Source organism: Rhamphochromis sp. 'chilingali', assembly GCF_963969265.1.
Source record: "Rhamphochromis sp. 'chilingali' genome assembly, chromosome: 18".
Taxonomy (NCBI): domain Eukaryota; kingdom Metazoa; phylum Chordata; class Actinopteri; order Cichliformes; family Cichlidae; genus Rhamphochromis; species Rhamphochromis sp. 'chilingali'.
In genome coordinates this window covers 23,989,284-24,008,895 of record NC_137945.1, presented here as the reverse complement: position 1 = coordinate 24,008,895, position 19,612 = coordinate 23,989,284, and the positions used below count along the sequence as shown (strand labels likewise).

Sequence of the window (19,612 nt, the reverse complement as noted above, 5' to 3'; positions counted from 1 at the left end):
CCACTATATCCATAGATTTCTAGCTGAACCACATGTGTACAGATTCAGTGCACTGTATCTGAAATATTTAGATATTCAACATGGACAGATTTCTCCATTTACTGTTAAAGCTTCTCTCTCTGTCTCATCAGTTCAGTCGTGCATCTGCACTGCTTTCCTCAGCTTTTTATTTTTATTTAATTTCGCGTTTTTCCTTTCAACAAGTGCGCTGTGCACCACAACTGCATTTCCATATATATTTCCTACTGAACAATCATTCCCCCATCATTACTAAACTGATAAACCATTACCTCTTCAGCATTCGGATAATGATGTCACACCTGAAGCCCCCTGTCCCACAATGGCCTCATTAGCCATTTAAGACATTATCTGCGTGAAGGTTGTGTAAATGAAAAATGTGGTCGCTTTTCACAAGGCATTCAGCACAGGCAGATAGATAGAAGTGCAGTCACATGGTTGGAGCGCCTCCCCTGCAGCTTGCTGGAACTGAAATATTTGAATATTTCCCCCTGTCTCAAAACTTTTTTTTCCTCGGCACTGCCCTCAGTCGGAGCGCTGTGTGTGATGTCGCTGAACGCGTGGTTGCAGTGCCGCGGTCGGAGCGCTCTCTCTGCGGTTCCACAGCAATAAAAAAAAGAAAGAAAAACGCGTGAGGTGAACAAAAGGACAGGAGCTCCATGATAAAGGACTGTATCTTGGAGAAAAGTGGCTGGCCGGAGCCCGTCAGCATGCGGGTCCTGTTGAGCGTCCTGTACCCGGTCCTTTCCCTCACCATCTTCGGATTGTATCCCTCTATGGTGAGTTTGATTTTTTGACACTTGTTCCGTTACAGAGCGAGGATGTCGTTTTCCGCGCACTAGCCTGCTAAGGGGTGAGGATGCACAACCTGTAGTTTCTCCACAGTAACCCTCGCACTGATAGATGCCACAGTTTGTTCTACGATGGTATGCCCAACTTCACTCTAAAGTCGCAGTGCTTTAACGGGATTTAATGAGGTTCACGAATGTGCAGGAAGTACAGCACGTCGGTTTGGATTTGGTGCGCATAGCTGCCCTTATTTCCATGAAAACTTTGAATAAATATAATGCCTGGAGCCATTCTCTAAAATGTAAACTGAAGCCGTCCCACATTTTTTCTAAATGCAGTGCTAGTTAGTAGAAAATGCGTATGGCTTATTACCAAATACACCGTGCGTTCTTTTCTTTCTTTTTTTAAATTCACCTGGGTCTGTTTTCCCAATAAGCCAAAAAACGGCCACGTAGTTAATTTGTTCAATTTCTTTATGAAAATAAAAGGAAATCATTCTTTTGTGAATAATACATTTTGGTTCGTCACCCATCTTGGCCACTTGTGGATGTCATTTCGTTTGAAAGCTGAACAGGTTGTAATGCAGTTGTGAGAGAAGGTGCACAGCATTTCACCGTAAGCTATGGGCTGTTTCCTGTCTAATAGATGTGAAGCTTCAGCCCTAAGCCACCATCCGTGCCCTATATGGTGAATACTTCAGCAGCAAAATCCTCCACAAAGGAGCGTCTCGCTCTTTTGTCAGTGACGCTGTTTCTGTCAGGATTTGTTGGTTTGTCTTTGCGTTTAACCTTCAGAAAATTGGAGGAAAGTAGAATTTCAAGTGTAGTTTTTTTGCTCAAAAATTCAAGTCTGAAGCTCAGTTTATCGAGCTCAAGGTTTTCTGTGGAGCTGTCCACTCTGTGGTGCTGAAACTGTGGTTCTTCCCAACTGGAAAACCAGAAAATCGACTTCATCCAACATTTGTATGCAGTTTCCAAAAGCGCAATAAGAACACTCTATGCTTTATTCATAGGGGTGAGTTCCTTGATCCTTTACTAGTCTTGGAACAATTAGGTGATTAATCAATTAGCGCACAGACAGAAAATGAATAGGTGGCAGTTTTTTTAATGAGTTCATTCTTTATGTCATCAAGATGACAGTGTCTCCTGCATATACGTCCTCAAAATACTGCCTCCTTTTTCTCCTTCACATGATTTCATGATTCCTCTGTTCTTCATCTCTAACTTTTATCTGTATACTTTATAAGTTAGTCAGTTGATTAGCTCATCCCTGCTATATACTGCATATGTTTTCATTATTTCATCACTAGTGAACTCTGTAAATCTGCTCGTTGGTATTCTCTCTATATTTTAGATGTTTTTTCTGCAAAGGCAGTTGTGGTTTCCTCTGACTATCATTCAGTTCGCTCTCTATCTTTTATCTCTTTGTGATTAAATCGATGAATACACCGTTGCCATTGAGGAGATATTGTGTTTGATCAAGAGCTGCATGCAAATTGCTTGCATGGCCCCAAAGGCCTTTCAGCTTCAGTGTTTAAAAATGATCTGGAAAGGGAAACCTTTTATGGTATTACACTAAGCTGGAAATTATTAAGCTGTCACTCACATGTTTTCAGACCTTATACATAATGCTTTCTTCAGTGTAGTAAGTGGTGGCAGCTGTTACTTCTTGGCATTTAAGTTTATTTGTTCATTCTGCCTTCATTACCCCTCAAATGTTCAGTTGGGCAACTTGAAAATAACCTTTTACAAACCAGACCTTGGACAAAGAGGCTAGAACTAAGGCTAATGGTATGAATTTTCCTTTGTTGCGGAGTGGCACAATCTGGTTTGGCAGATATTACCTCTGCAGTGTAGACAATGGATCCCTAAAGAGCTTTTGTGAGAAAATGAAATATTTGCATAGTGTAGTTTTCCCTTATGGTCTGTGCCAGCCGGGTAATTACACAGTGGCTGCTAACGGCACAGTGTTACTCTCATTATGATCAAAATGATGACTGGGATTTGTGTTTTATGATTACACGTGATAGTCTGCACCCAGAGGACGTATCGATTGAAGAAGAACGAGAGACGTAATTGACCTGAAGAGTCTGACATCAGTCCTGATGCCAAAAATTAAACTGCCCACTTCAAATTCAACACCCATATCTTTCCTCATAGTCCAAGCTAATAGCAGCAATTTTGTCTATAAATAATCACACAGTGCTTTTATGTAAGGTGTTACGTGTTAACATGTTTTAGCGAGTGCTTAACACGATAGGCTTTTTTTTTCATGGCGAGGCTTAAAGTAATCAATGACTGACATGTCTTTTGCGACAAAAGGGGCAATGCTGTTTCCTGTGGAAAGTTTTTTCTTGGTGAGACAAAAACAGCAAATCCCTGTCAGTTTCCTTAGAATAATTAATTCTTCTTTGGATATAAATGACAAATGATGTGCACGACTGCACAAAACATAACTGGTGTGAATAATGTGAATTTTTCTGGGGATTTTGTTACAACACCAGTGGGATGGAGCTTTGTGTAGGCACTTGCCCTCTCTGGTAGCCATTGTGAGTAGGTGGCAGGCAGGAGTACACAACCTGCAGGAACACACACACACACACACACACACACACACACACACACACACACACACACACACACACACACACACACACACACACACACAGAGTCCAAATAGTCCCTTTTATTAATATAAATGCCAGGTTTGTCAGTTTACAGAGATGCTGTTTTCAGCCTCAGTTTTGGCTGAAATGTTTCAGGTCACTTAATCAGGTTTTGATCACATATGAATAATATGAAATGAAAAATGATCATGGGTGCATGGGAGAGCATACTGTGACTGATCCAACACTGATCATTAATCATCTTAAACACAGAAAGGCATTTATGTAGCTATTGTTTTGCGGGGCTGAAGGAGGCTATCTGTCAGGAACTGATGTTGTCTCTTGCTTGTTTGAAATCAGTTTTTCAGCTTGGATTAGCATTTATATGGATGATACACTCCGGGAAATTTGTTGAGCACAGATGCCATATCAAAAGATGAGAGGTGCCATAGGCACACACCTACTCATATCCACACAGTGGTTAAACAATGGAGGTTTTACACTTCACATGACTATTTTCACCAGGAGCTAAATTAAAAATGACATCTTCTAACTATGTGTCAACATAAACCAACCAAACTGTTAGCCACAAGTCGGCACGCAAAGTCATTAGTCTGATGCTGCTTGTTTCATGATGGAAGCAGGAAGGAGGTTGTCAGGGCTCTTGGACTGGAAATAAAGAAAGCAAGTCACCGATGATGGATGGGGACAGTTTGTGCAAACAGCAGGATAAATATGAGGCACTTTTTGGACTAAGAGATGTTAGACCTTTTGAGTCACTGAGAGGTTGTAATGACTTTTCTGTCAGTTTTTTAAAAAAAAAAAAAAAGTTTTGTACCTGTCTGTTGAGAAGTATGTGGCAGGCTGACGGAAGAATTCAGTTGACCTTGTGTTTGTAGCGGTTGAATTCATCCTTTTGTTTAGCAGCACGGTGTCTAAATACAGACAACTATAGACACCCACAAACAAGCCCTGAAGAAGTTTTTACTTTTGCACCTTTGCTTCTCCCTTTTCTGGCGACTGGCCATCATATTCACTCAAAAACAGATACTTACCAAGAGATTGCAGTTATGTGGGCAATTATCAATCGCTTAAAGTTTCCATCTTTTTTTATATAGGTGATGATTATAACTCTTGAAGTGACATTTCCTCGTTTTATTTTACTTGTAGTTTTTTTCCCCTCTCATCTGAGTGACTGCAGCTTAGTTAATAATAAGTCTAAGCATAATTACAGGAGTTGAAACATGATGTTGAAACTACCAGGGGCATAGTTACAGCCCTCTCCCTGTTCCCCTTTTGATTACTATAATTACAGCCCAAGCGGTCTGTATATCAGCTGCATATTACTGGATAAGAGCTGAAAGGCTTAACATGAGAGGACTGGAAGACCTTTTTAGCCTGGAAAAATGGATCTTATACTTTCAGAGGTATTTAGAGCCAGATAAAGACAATAATTCCTGATGTCTTACTTAGATGCTGACAAACTGGAGCAGAGTTGAGTTTTTAGACTGATGTCAATAATTTAAATAGTCATTAGAGTCAAAGTAAACATGCATCAGAATGCATGAATTTCTTTCTAAGCGGTGTTTACCAGATGTGTTTCTAAAATGGGCCAATAATAGGATTGTTCTTAGTAGAGATAGGCATGTCTCCAAAAAGAACATTTTTGAAAGAGCAGGTTTGAAAGGTTGCCTCTGAACAAACCACAAGATATTTCAAAAGACATTTGGAACAACATCCTTGGGCAGAAAAGAGCAAAGTGGAGATGTTTTAATGTGCACCACCTCATACCAGCTGTCAAGCACCGTGGTGGAGGGGTAATGATTTGATGAGAATCTGGGCATATTGCAGTCGGTGACTAAGCCTTGAACTCCTCTGTATACCAGAATACCAATGCTACAGCCAACTGTGAGGCCATCTGTGACAGTTAAGGCGTGATCTAGAGTGGGTCTTGGAGGAAGACAGTGATCCCAAGCACAGCAGCAAAAATCCAACAGCATGGCTGAAAAAGAGAAGAATCAAAGTGTTGCAATGACCCAGTCAAAGTCCAAACCTCAACCAAACTGAAATGCTATGGTGGGACCTCGAGAGAGCTATGTGCAAACAAAAGCCCTTAAACCTCAATGAACTCAAGCATCCATCCATTCGCTTCCGCTTATCCTTTTCAGGATCGCAGAGGATGCTGGAGCCTATCCCAGCTGTCATAGGGCGAGAGGCGGGGTACACCCTGGACAGGTCGCCAGTCTGTCGCAGGGCCAACACACAGAGACAGACAACCATTCGCTCTCACATTCACTTCCACTTTCACACCTATGGGCAATTTAGGTTGATCAATTAACCTAACCCCACTAATTGCATGTCTTTGGACTGTGGGAGGAAGCCAGACTCAAGCACTCAAGCAATGCTGTAAAAAAAAAAAACAGTCACAACAATCACTTTTAGTTTTTGCTGTTACGTTTAACAGGGTTCTACTAGCTTTTGAGTCAGGGCTTTATTTGGCTTAATATGTTTTCATATGACTGTTGCCTGCTACAACACAGCTGAAACTTTCATGGACCTCAAATGTGCATCATTATAAAGCCACTCATGTGCTTTACTGTCAGTGTTTATTTAATACACTTGTTCACAAGCGTTTTGCCCAGTACATAGGCACTGGAGCAGGAGGAATAAATGTGCCGTGAAATTGGTCTTTATATTTTTGGAACTTGAACTTGAACGGGTGCTAATGTTGGAATCCAACTGGGGACCTTTTGCTTTTTAGGTAGAGATGTAAACTACCTTACAGCCTTTTGTTCAAAGTGCAAAAGAGCTGCAAGATCAGTAACATTACAACAATGAATCTGTACATTCTTTAGTACTGAACAGAAAAGATAACAATCGTTTAAAAGGTATTTCCCCATTCATCAGGTATACGAGTTTGCTCTTGGTGCAGATGCTGTAACATCTAGAATCCAGAATGATGACTCCTTATGCACGAATGGGTCACACAGCAGGTTTCTGTAGTTGCTGTGGTGGTTTGAGTGCAGTTCCAGCTCCAGCATCAAAGATGGAGAAGTGAGGGTCACCGTTGAAGCCTCTAGGTGCCACCTTGTCTTCTGTGTATCAGAGGATTCCTTTCATGGGTTCCTCAGCAGCAGCCTCAGCAGCATTCTTAATGTTGCTGTACTTAGCGGGCTTTTCCAGATAGTGTGGTTGATGACAGACCCTTTGGGAAAAGATACATGGGAATTCATATCAGTCAGTTAACATTCAGCTTGTAGATAACCTTGCCAACAGCTTTGGTGGCTTCAGTGGAGGTGGGAATGATTTTATCGGAGACCGTCTCTCTGTATTTTACCAGATGAAGTTAAATTCCAAGCCTGATTCAGCATGTTTGTTATAGTCTGCAACCAATGTTGTGCATGTAACTGATAACAGATGTTGTAGAGCGCATTACAGCAGACAGGCACACAATCAGTGTTACATGCTTGCTCTTATAATATAATTCCAGAAACTCTTCAATATCAGTGACTGATCTTAGTACAGTTCAGTGTACTCATTTTTAACATGCAACAAAATACAGAGTTTAACAGGTTACGCTATAATAGGACAAAGATTGTTTAGGGTTAAGGTTAAGCAAAGAGTCATTTGAATTAATTGTGTACAAAATAGATCAGTACAAGTCCAAAGTCTGAAGTTTAACCATCAGGTATTGCTTTTTTTCTTCAAAATCATTTCTTTCTTCTTCCACTCGTCAGCACACACACCCAGCTTTCATAAGAGAGAATCTCACCAATTCCTTCATTGGCAGTGGCCTCAGACAACCTTAAAGAGTTTAAAAAGTATTTACCAAGCTACATACTGCTATACACTGGCAGTACTGTCCATATCTATATATGCTGCTTTATTGGAGCCAACTAGTATAAGCATATTCCCAAAAAGTTGTTAAGAGACATTTTAAGGAACTCATTAACTGAAGTAGAAATGTTGGAGTTCAGTTTAAGGAAAGTAGTTAGAGCAAATAAATTGCAACACAACTTCAAAGAACCGCCTGAAATGCACTGAACATACTAATATGATGGTTTTTGTGGGTAAAGGCAGTTTTTAGACTTCGTGCTCTCTTGCTTTTACATCAGGATTTGGACCAGAGGCGGACATTTCTCTTCCCAAGGGGTCACATGAGAAACTGGGAGTGTTATGATGGGCTGCATCAATAAGCTGAACTCAGTTCTGCTCAATGTTAATTTTATCTCTTTATAAACAGTTACTGGTGAGAGTAGATGTTACAATAAGCAAATAAAAATATGAACTAAGCAAAATGTTCAAAATTTTGAAGACTTTTAACTTTATCCAGTGTGCTATTGCTATAGTTCTTGTAGTTTAATTACTTCATCTGCTGTTTTTCAGTTCCCTTTCCTTTGTTACTGAGTAAAATACAGTCTTTTTTGGGACTGAAAAGTTCATTGTCTGAACAATATCTGCCTTCCATTCTGCATCTGAGAGCTCTGGAAATCCATAATTTCTTTCTCACAAAACTGAGGTCCTATGCTCTTTTTAGTACTTTGCCCATCCTGAGCTACCTGACAGATATGTGGTGGCCTATGTCACCATGTTCAATCTCGTAGTGCAACAAAGTATTTGTGATTCTCTTGCCCTGATTAAGTTAATTTGTTAACATCAGCGACATGCACGACACATCCTGGTGTATAATAGAATTAAACAATACCAATTTCAGGGTTCACTTCAGTCCTTTTATCTTCTATTGTATCTGCTTCAAAAGTCCTACATTTTCCAGTCAGATTCAGACACCCAGCAGTTGTAAAACCTACTAGTTTGTCCCATTTCAGCCCAAGCCTGTCCATGCATGCAGTTGAACAAATTACTCCCTGTCCTATTCTCTTTCACTGATCACACTGCTGCTAGCTCTTCCTAAAATCAAATGTTTTATTCTCCTATGTACGAAGATGAGTAACTGGGTTGTGTAATGGACACTACATCACAGCTTTCATCCAGAGACGAGAAGAAAAAGACAACATTTTCAGCTAAAGCTCCTTGGACCACCTTGTTACGCTTTGCCTGGAGAGGCAAATACATTAGAAATTCTTCTTTTTTTTCTATTAGCACATCAGAGTCCACCAAATACTCTTTGATAAATTGACCGCTACATCCCTGCAGTGCAAAGCTTGGTAAAAAAAAAAAAAATAGTGCTTGCTGCTTTTACAGTTTTGCTAGCAAAGATTCAGATCTCTATTTTTGCTCTACATTATTGGTCAACTTATTCTGCTTCTCTGTCTTTAGTCTTGTAATGGAGATCCAGATTGTAAAATCCTTAAACACACAATCACACAGCGTTACCTCTTGCTTCTTTGAGTGAGTACTTAGGCCAGTGTTTCTCAACCACTATCACATAGGTGTGCCATAAGAAATGATCAGGTGTGCCGATGAAGATTGTCTGGTTCCAGCGGTTAGTACTCTAAGCGACCAGTGTGGGTAGCGGGAGAACAATTACATTCTCTACCACTAGAGGGCAGTACAACTACCTGCTCTAATTCAAGGGGATGCCAACTGCCACTAAAACAGAAGAAGAAGAAGAAGAAGACGATATTACATAATTGTCATCCTGTGAGTGAGAAAATACATTATAGCAATAGATAAATATTTGAGAAGAAAAATTAGTCAATATGACCTGGATGACCTGGAAGAAAATTCCGACCCAGATGAAGGCCCGAGCTTGAGTAGTGGTCAGCAGAAAGCAAAAAAGGTACACTGGGGACAAACCGAGCCAATTCCGCTATGCCTGGTGCACGTGGTTTATCAGTATGCTTTTTGTGACATTTTTGTTTGGTGGTGTGTTTTACAAAAAAAGCAGAAAAAAATAGTAAAGCATGTTATTGTTTTGATAAATATGCAAAATTACAGTTATTTGCTTGCATTCCTGATCAGAACCATTTGGGTTAGTGGTTGAATATTAAGCTTGATTAATTTCTGACTTTTTACAGGAATCCAGTGTGGCTGCTCAAATGTTGGTATGAAAACGTAGTTCAGTGAATTCACTTTTTTGTACGTTTTAAATATATTTCAAAATGATTTGAAATCATATAAATTTCTAAAGCACAGTATGGCGAGCTCTCACCTTCAAAATAAAAGCAACATAACCATATTGTGATTGGGATTGGGATTATTTACATTTTAATCCTAATTTTCCTGACTACACACCGACTGGTTATGGAGAATCAGAAGACCAGATGTGGTCTAGGGGCTGCACAGCACCCAGGTCTAAATTTGTACTAGAAGAATCTGCGTTGTAGCTTCAGCATCCTACCCATCCTACTGACACCACCACCACCGTAGAGCATAATTAGGAGGCGAGAATTCAAAGGGTACTAAAGAGCAAGAATTCGTAAAATGTGACCATCTACAGATTCTGTGACATTAATATGGCAGCAGTGTCCTTTTTCAAAGATTCAACCTTCTTATGTAATACTAATGAGCATGCTCTCATTTTTACCCTTAGAAGCTGCCAAGACATGTAATTGCTAATGACACAGATTTGATTTGAACATCAATTAAATGGAGATTCTTTTTGTGGCAGACTGCTTTACAAGATTTACTACACATTAACTTTAAAATAATCCTCGTTGGGTCCTGAGACTGGATGTGAGTGGCATTTCAAAAAGGCTCCATAGCTTTAGCTCTTATGAATCAGCTGAATGTGGACACTCCTGACAAAGACCGAAAGAACAAAGATTCTAGTCTTGGCACCCAGCATCCGCATGCTTTTCTCAGCGTATCCCAAAATAAATTTACATGGGAGATCTCCTTAGTATTCTGCTTGTGTATGCATGTGCCATTCACAGTGGCCTGAAGCTGTCCACTGGCCTTACTTCACTGATAATGTTTGATGACCGTTTCATTATCATCCTCCGTGGTGCCTATGACTGACATGTCATCATATTCAGTAAGAAGACTCATCGAAGTACCCCCCCGGAGAAGAAGCACAGGCGTGTGAACAAGATAATGCTGTGGTTCATTCAGAGACTGTCTAGGGCAAAATGTGCAGAGCGCCTGCAAAATTATCTATTCAATCGTCTCTTCACTGGGGTCAGAAAAGGCAAGAAGGTAGCACGCCTCTAGAAAAAATAATCTCGCTGCCTTTCACTATAGTCACATCTGAGAGAAAAGATGGCTTTTGCTTTTTGCTGCGTCTTCTTTTCCTCCCTTTTTTACTCCACAGTATGCGGCATCTCTTTGTCACTATCTTTCCGAAACCCTTTTTTGGTTTTAGGATTATTGCTGCTCTTTCTCCTGTGTTTTGGGGCGTCACCATTTGTCAGCGCTGTTTTGGATGTCTGCATTAGACTGCTTACAGACTGCACATGCAAGTTCATCTTCCCGTGCCATTAGAGTTAAAATGTTAAGTCATTTAAGCCGTATGATCATCAGTTACAGCACCGACATGCGCATTCCACTCCACTTGCCTCCAATACCCTGGTGGCTTTTTGTTTGGACAGGCTGATAGATGACTGGAGAGATAGCATCTGTTTAGGTCTCTGTCTTGTCGCAGGCAGAACGGCAGCCTTATTGTGATATGAGATTTAGCTTTGCCGGTATCACTGGCAGCTAGATTTGTTTCTATACATATTTACGGGTCTTTTAATGTCACACAATGCCAGCTTTAATCTGAGTTTAAAGACAGGAAATGCAAAGAATATGGGAAACTTTTCAAACATGTATGTTTGCCGTAACTTCGTGGAATTCAAATGTTCGACAACATAATGGACAAAGACGAGCTGTAGTGACAACTAGTAAAGTTAAGGTGTGTGACAGTGAAGGGATTTCCAGTCTGTCACCTTCTTCTGTCAAGACTTCACACTGTGGAGATGGAAGTGCCACTTCAGACATTACCATCTGAGAATGAACCTCATATAGTCATAACTCCATATTTTACAGTACTGTGACAAACAAGTGATGACAGCTTATCAGAATTAGACTATTTGTGGCTTTTCTGCAGCTCTGACTGATACTGTTGAGGGAGTCAGTTACCTTGCTATTAATCTGTATTTATAACGCATTGATTTCTGCTGCTGTCAATGACAAGCTTTTAATTTTTTCAGCCCCAGCATCTCACCTGGTTTATTCCTCTGAGGGGTTGCTCACAGACTCATACTGCTAGAGCGTAGCAAATAGAATAAGCCATCATGAAAATGGCTAAAGAAATTATATCAAGAGACCAAAGCGATACACAGCAGGGGGAAGGGGGGTTCATTTAGTGCAGACAGTCAGCTATGGTATATAGACTTGCTGTGAATCTTGGCAGCGGCTAATACAGATCTACTCAGCACTGAACAAAATCATTCCGCTGCTAGAGCCCAGCTAGTTTTGCACACAAGGGTGCACTTGAAAAAGAGCTACAGTATCCTCTATCAAGTTATACCTGCTGTGACTTTATAGAAATGCTTGCAAAGAAAAAAAAAAGTCCAGAATTCAACGTGCAAATTTATCCGGATAAACTGATCACAACTCACAAGGGGAAAAAAATTTTAAATGCAAAAGAAAAGTGCAAGAGGGCAGAGACCGGATCAGGACAGAAATGCAATCATTAATGGAAGTGATTGAAATCTAATGACTCTAGCTAAGTCTCCCAAATCTTTTGAATTAAAAAGGTTAATGAAGAAACAGTTAAAGGCAAATGAGTAGTAGCCAAGGTGGAGGTTCAGTTAGGTGTGAAGCTGGCAGAATGTATGATTACACTATTCATGGTTATACCAACTAAACTCAAGATGAACTCTGTTAAGATGGAATCAGTTTTGCTCAAAATTATTTGATCTCTTTTTAAGTTTATTGGTCCAACCACAACAGTCCCAGTTTCCCATATGGCACTTGTTCATCCATGACTTGATATATTTACAGCACAAAGGGAGCAAGACAGAAACATTCACAGACAATGCAGAAAATACTTCAAGTAAGACAGGACTATCTACACTGAAGGCTAAATTGAGAAGAGGATATGGGGAATGCAATCAATAAAGTCCAACAGGGAGGTGTGTGGATCTGTCAGTTACCCATATACAGGGGTTAAGGTTAGAGGGTTAGGGAAAAGTGTGGACCGGCTCTCTATTTAAAGGGAATTTCTGATTCCAAGGGGTGTTCTTCCTTGGCAGGTGTGGTAAGACTCGACTTAAGCGGTCAAAGAAGTGCAGGAGACTGATGCTGTCCAGTGTAGCAAGTGATTTATTCACCATTCTGTGGCCCAAGAATATTTACAAAGAAACAAATAAGAAACTCAACTCTATAATTAACTCAATTCAAATAAACATAACTGAACTTAAATCAACGGAAATTAAGGTCAAACTGCACACAGCTACACTGACCTGAACCCTTCTCCTGAAACACCTGAGTTCGTCTGCTTAAATAGTCCCCTTAATCAAACACTTTCTCCTCTGGACTATTCCATTCAGTAGGTAGGTGAGATGAACATGATTATATTCATCCTCTACTACTCCTCTTGACTGGCAACATAAACTCTGGTGTAATCAATACATATCACAACATTAAATCTATTTCTTTATAAACCCTTTAAAATCAACTTTATTAAATTATAAGAATTCTTCCCCTCCTGCCCTTGGTCTCTTCCTGTGACCTCAGATGAACCCAGAAGGTATAAAGCAGGAAGTAGAACTACATTTCCTCCTTTTGCTTCTGGAAGACAGGTAGGTAAAGGTAAGTTCAAACAATACAAATTAACAGTTGAAATAAATAACATGTTAACTTAACAAACTTGCATGAATTGATTTAAACCAAGATGTTATATTATATAATCTGTAAAAGTGCAGAACATAAACAAACCCGGGATAGTAGATGTTTGCCTATTGCAGATTACATGTGAAATATGGTTAAATCAAAACAAGAATGTTAACTAAGAATGTAGACAAATGGTCTTCTCACCCACTTTGTCACACTCCCCCCCCCCCCCTTAAGACCGTTACTCCTCTGAGTCACGGGACAGGAAATCAGCAATGACATTCTTATGTCCAGGTCTATACTGGACCTGGAAACGAAAAGGCTGGAGAGATAAATACCATCTTGTTATCCTGGCATTAGTGTCTTTCATATTATGAATCCATTGCAAAGCACGATGATCAGTCTCAAGAACAAACTCTTTCCCAACAAGATAATATCGCAAGGTGTCTAGAGCCCATTTAATCGCCAATGCCTCCTTTTCAATGGTCGAATACCTCATTTCCCTTGGAAAAAGTTTTCGACTGATGTACTGGACAGGCAACTGCTGCCCTTCCTCTCCTTGCAGTAAAACAGCTCCCAGACCCACCTCAGAGGCATCTGTTTGTACTGTGAATGGAAGGTTAAAATCTGGACACTGCAAAACAGGTTTCTGACACAAACAGTCTTTCAAATCATTAAATGCATCCTCAGCATCTTTCGTCCACCTGATCCTTGTAGGACTAGATTTTCTTGTCATGTCAGTCAATAAAGCTGCTCTTGAGGAAAAATTTGGAATTAGTCGACGATACCAACCTACTAATCCCAAAAATGATCTCAACCTTTTCTTTGTGTTTGGCAAGAGTTCTGCAGCAACTGCATCCACTTTTCCAACCTGAGGGCGAATGCCTCCACCCCCTATTACATAACCCAGGTACTGCACCTCGGGCTTGGCGATGTGACATTCCTTGGCATTTATGACAAGTCCAGCATTTGCGATACGTCGAAACACATCAGCAAGATGTTTCAGATGATCTTCCCATGTACCACTATAAACAACAATGTCATCAATGTAGGCAGCTGCATATTGTTCTGCACCCTTCAACACTCGATCCACCAACCTTTGGAATGTAGCTGGTGCTCCATGCAAACCAAAGGGCATCACTGTGAATCTAAACAGTCCACTCGGCACTCTGAATGTTGTTAAGTCCTTAGATGAATCTGTCAAGGGAACCTGCCAATAACCTTTACAGAGGTCAAGGGTAGTCAGAAATTTAGCATTTCCCAAACGATCAATTAGTTCATCAACCCTCGGCATTGGATAAGGATCAAAAGCAGACACAGAATTTAACTTGGAAAAGTTTACACAAAATCTAAGCTTGGGATCATCTTTCTTTGGTACAAGCACAACAGGGCTACACCACTCACTGTGCGATGGCTCAATGATTCCTGCAGCCAGCATCTCCTCCAGCTCACTTTTCAACTCAGGCAATAGCTTAGCTGGGATACGGCAAGTGGTATCTCTAATTGGCTGGAGAATGCAAAGTGATTTTGTGTTCAATGAGGTGTGTACGACCTGGCTTTAGACTGAAGAGTTCTTTGGTCATAAGTGATTGCACCTCCTGACGTCTTTCCAAAGGCAAATGGTTTAAATCTGGAAACACAGTTTTGACAGCTGAAGAAGGGAAGTACTGCTCCTGAGGCTCTTCCTCATCCACAACTGTACATGCCCACATGGATGTTGAGTCCTGTGGCTGGTCAGTCCACTCTTTCAAAAGATTGACGTGGAACACTTGATGATTCTTTCGACGGTTTGGTAAATGAAGCTCATATGTGACTGGGCCTGTCTTCTTTGTGATTTCATATGGCCCCTGCCACTTTGCAAGAAGACTGCTCTCAGAAGTTGGCAAAAGTAGAAGAACTTTCTGTCCCTCACGGAAGACTCTTCTTCTTGACACTTTATCATATCTTTGTTTTTGCCGCTGTTGAGCATGGGCCAGATTGTTATTAGCAAGTTCTTGGAAATGTTCTAGCTTGTCTCTCATTTTGAGGACATGTGAGAGTTCACTAAACCTCTGCTCTGACATCGAACCCTCCCAAGCTTCTTTCAGAACATCCATTGGACCTCTGACAGGATGCCCATAAAGTAGCTGGAATGGTGAAAACCCAGTAGAACTTTGTGGAACCTCTCGGTAGGCAAATAACAAAAATGGGAGCCATTGGTCCCAATCTGACCCTGTTTCATTCACAAATTTCCTGAGCATTGATTTTAACGTCTTGTTAAATCGCTCCACAAGGCCATCAGTCTGTGGGTGATAAGGACTGGTCTTGACACCCTGGATCCCTAACAAACTATATACTTCTTTAAGCATCTTAGAAGTGAAATTGGTCCCCTGATCTGTGATGATTTCTTTTGGGATACCTACTCTGGAAAACAACTGAATCAGGCAGTTAACAATCTGACGAGCCTTTATTTTCTTCAGGGGGAAGGCTTCAGGACATTTTGTGGCATAGTCACAAACTACAAGTATGTACTTATGACCTGCTTTACTCTGTTCTAGTGGGCCAACAATGTCCATGGCAATGCGTGAAAAGGGTGTATCAATGATGGGCATACTGATAAGCGGAGCTCTATCTGCTTTCCTGCCTGGAGCTGTTAACTGGCACTGTGGGCAAGCTTTACAGTATTGTACCGTATCACTGAACTGTTGGGGCCAGTAAAATCTGGGAATCATTCTAGAAAATGTTTTAGATTGTCCCAAATGTCCTGCCCAGGGAATGGAATGACTCATTTTCAAAATGGTAGATCTCAAACTCTGGGGGATCACCAACTGGTCACCAATCTTGCTACGGCGATGCAACAAATCTCCCTTAACCACAAACACTTCCTGCCTTCCCTCAACTGTAGTTGACTCTGGAACACATTTAGAGAACAATGGTTTAAGTGTTAGATCCTCTTTCTGAAGCCTAGCAACCTGACTAGCACTGGGGAGAGACTCAGTCTTTAAAGGATCTAAAATGTGTTCAGCTACTCTTGTTCCCTTCACCTTTTCATGTCTTCTCTGTCTCTTGCTCTTTTTTGGTTTAGAACGAGTGCTAGACTCGTCCAATGGGGCATCCTCATTTGCAAAAGGTAATTCATCCCAACCCAAAGCATTAACCTGTAGCTCCTTAGCTTTTGACCGCTAACAAACTTTCAACGGTTTCAGTCTGACAGGGATGCTTGGCTATTAGCTCTGTGAGTATTGGGAGATCACGGCCCAACACCACTTGATAAGGCAGCGTTTGCAGCACTCCCACTGAAAGAGTGTAACACTGGCCTTCTACTTCAATTGCAACTTCAGCAACTGGGTATGATACCTTATCACCATGAATACAGTACATATCCACTGTTGCTCCTGAAAAGATCACATCCCTGGGAAGACTGTCTTGTCTAACCAGAGAGCGATTACTTCCTGAATCTAACAGAGCTACACAGGGTTTGTCTTCAACAAATACCCCAATTGATGGCTCACGTTGCTGACATTCAATTTCATTTTTGTGATTCTCACTGACTTCAGTTTGTCTAGCAGAACACATGTAATTTTTACTAACAGACATCTTTGTACACTGAGCTTTAAGATGACCTATCTGACCACACAAATGACATGCTTTATTGGTTTTATTTTTTGTCTCAGATCTGGCAGGATCTGAGTTATACCAGTTCTGTCTTGTGTGCTTAACTTTCAAGTCAGGGCCACCACCTAACTTGTTGAATGGCACATTGGAATTTGACTTAACTGGTGTGAAGTCTTTTGATGGTCGACGAGCTGCTAAGAAAGCTTCAGCCAGTTCTGCTGCTTCCTTGGAAGTCTTTGGGTTACGTTCCTTAACCCACGTCCGAAGATCAGGATTCAAAACCTTGAGAAACTGTTCCATGATGATGGTGTCTCCGATTTGATCCTTTGTCTTTGTTTCAGGATTCATCCACTTGATGTACAACTCCTTTAGGCGGACCTGCAGCTCCCTTGGTGTTTCCTCTGCTCCAAAGGTACTAGAACGAAACCTCATTCGATAGGTGTCAACACTTATTTCATATTTCTGCAAGACAGCACACTTTACTTTTGCATAGTCCATAGGGTCATCAATATCCATGGCTACATAAGCGGAACGTGCTTTACAAGCTAGCAGTGGTGCTAGGTGAAGAGCCCACTCATCTCGCGGCCACTGGCAAGCATGAGCAATTCTTTCAAAGGTGATTAAATAATGTTCAATGTCCTCACCTTCATTGTAAGGTTGCATTTTTGGCCCCTTCCAGCCTGAATGTCTCACCAGTGTTGAAAGCTGTGCCTCACTGCGTTGATGTGCCGGCTCCAAGTCAAGCCTATTTGATTCTTGTGTGCTGGCAGATGGTTCTGGAGTAGGTGCTCTCGAAGAAGCCGATGTAGATGCTTGTACTTCAAGTAACTGATGCTCTAGATTGCCATGCTGCATCTGCTGTTGAAGCTGGGCAAACTGATGCCGGATTTGCCTCCATCTATCATCCTGGCGCTTGTGCTCTTGCTCCAGTTTAGCATCGCGTTCAGCCTGCTGTTGCATCAGAGTTTGCAAAAGTTTGGACAATTCAGCCACATTCTCTTGTCCAGAAATATGGCCACTTATTGCCCCTTGTTGGTCGCTGCCATCTTGTAAATCATCTGCTTCACATTCTGGAACATGCCCTCTCTTTGCTCGGGTAGACATCTTCTCCACTCCTTAATTGGCCTGGAATCCCACTGCTGCTGCCACCAAATGTGGTAAGACTCGACTTAAGCGGTCAAAGAAGTGCAGGAGACTGATGCTGTCCAGTGTAGCAAGTGATTTATTCACCATTCTGTGGCCCAAGAATATTTACAAAGAAACAAATAAGAAACTCAACTCTATAATTAACTCAATTCAAATAAACATAACTGAACTGAAATTAAGCTCAAACTGCACACAGCTACACTGACCTGAACCCTTCTCCTGAAACACCTGAGTTCGTCTGCTTAAATAGTCCCCTTAATCAAACACTTTCTCCTCTGGACTATTCCATTCAGTAGGTAGGTGAGATGAACATGATTATATTCATCCTCTACTACTCCTCTTGACTGGCAACATAAAATCTGGTGTAATCAATACATATCACAACATTAAATCTATTTCTTTATAAACCCTTTAAAATCAACTTTATTAAATTATAAGAATTCTTCCCCTCCTGCCCTTGGTCTCTTCCTGTGACCTCAGATGAACCCAGAAGGTATAAAGCAGGAAGTAGAACTACATTTCCTCCTTTTGCTTCTGGAAGACAGGTAGGTAAAGGTAAGTTCAAACAATACAAATTAACAGTTGAAATAAATAACATGTTAACTTAACAAACTTGCATGAATTGATTTAAACCAAGATGTTATATTATATAATCTGTAAAAGTGCAGAACATAAACAAACCCGGGATAGTAGATGTTTGCCTATTGCAGATTACATGTGAAATATGGTTAAATCAAAACAAGAATGTTAACTAAGAATGTAGACAAATGGTCTTCTCACCCACTTTGTCACAGCAGGCCATGCAGAAACTGGTTTAAGCCAGTGCTAAGGTGAGTCTACCTCTGACAGTCTACCTCTGGATGCTGACCCCGCTAATCTTTTGGCGAAACTCTCCCAGAGTAGCCTTGCTGGTGAAGTCCAATGCATCAGTTCCTCTCCATGGCTGCAGCTCAGGAGGTAGAGCAGCTCTTTCACTATTTGACAGGTTGATAGTTCAATCCCTGGCTGCTCCAGTCTGCATCCTAGATCCTTGCACAATACTGAACTTCTACTGCTCTCTGTTATGTGTATCAGGGTATGAATGTTAGGAAGCAAGTACTTGGGCATTGAAAAAACTGCTTGCATAAATGGGGGGCAATGAAGTATGTTGTATTGAGTGCTTTTTGTAGGATAGAAACGCACAATACTATATGAGAACCAGTGTATTTGGCTAGCTTATTACTTTAGTGGCCAGGAAAAGAATAAGCCCCAGGGATCTGTTTCTTTTTAAAGGGAATCTATAAAGACCATTGAAGATATGTCATAATTATTTGGAATCATTTAACCTTAAAGGGTATCCAAAAGCAAAATGCAAGAGAATACTAAATATTAAAGGAAAACAGGGAGCATTAAACTAGTACTCAAGCAAAAAGTCACAAATGCTAAAAATGAATGGGGAACTCGTTATAAAGACAAAACAGAAGAGAAGCACGTAAAACCAGTCTAACGTAACCTTCGTAATCATAAAGTAATCAAGCAGGAAATAAACAAAAGATAACTGACACCAGAGGCTAACCTAAGAGTGATAACAGACAGTGTCGCACAGAAGACACAAACGAGGTCGAGGAAACACAAATAGGGAGATCTCACAAGGCTCGAATGACAACAAGAAGCCAAACAAACATCAGAACTCAATAATTTCACAAGAACTAAGACTCAGAATCACTAAAGTCAAAAATCATCATTAGAATGACAAACTAA

The 19,612-nt window shown here is 40.8% G+C and overlaps 1 protein-coding gene across 1 annotated transcript in view; it reads left to right on the top strand.

Moving 5' to 3' along the window:
- The first annotated feature begins 566 nt into the window (after positions 1–566).
- Positions 567–19,612, top strand: part of olfm3a (olfactomedin 3a) — a 32,469-nt gene continuing 13,423 nt past the window's right edge. The window contains exon 1 of the mRNA XM_080865313.1: positions 567–797. Within this exon, the coding sequence (XP_080721439.1) occupies positions 678–797 (120 nt within the window). The 5' untranslated portion in view covers positions 567–677. The remainder of the gene's footprint in view (positions 798–19,612) is intronic.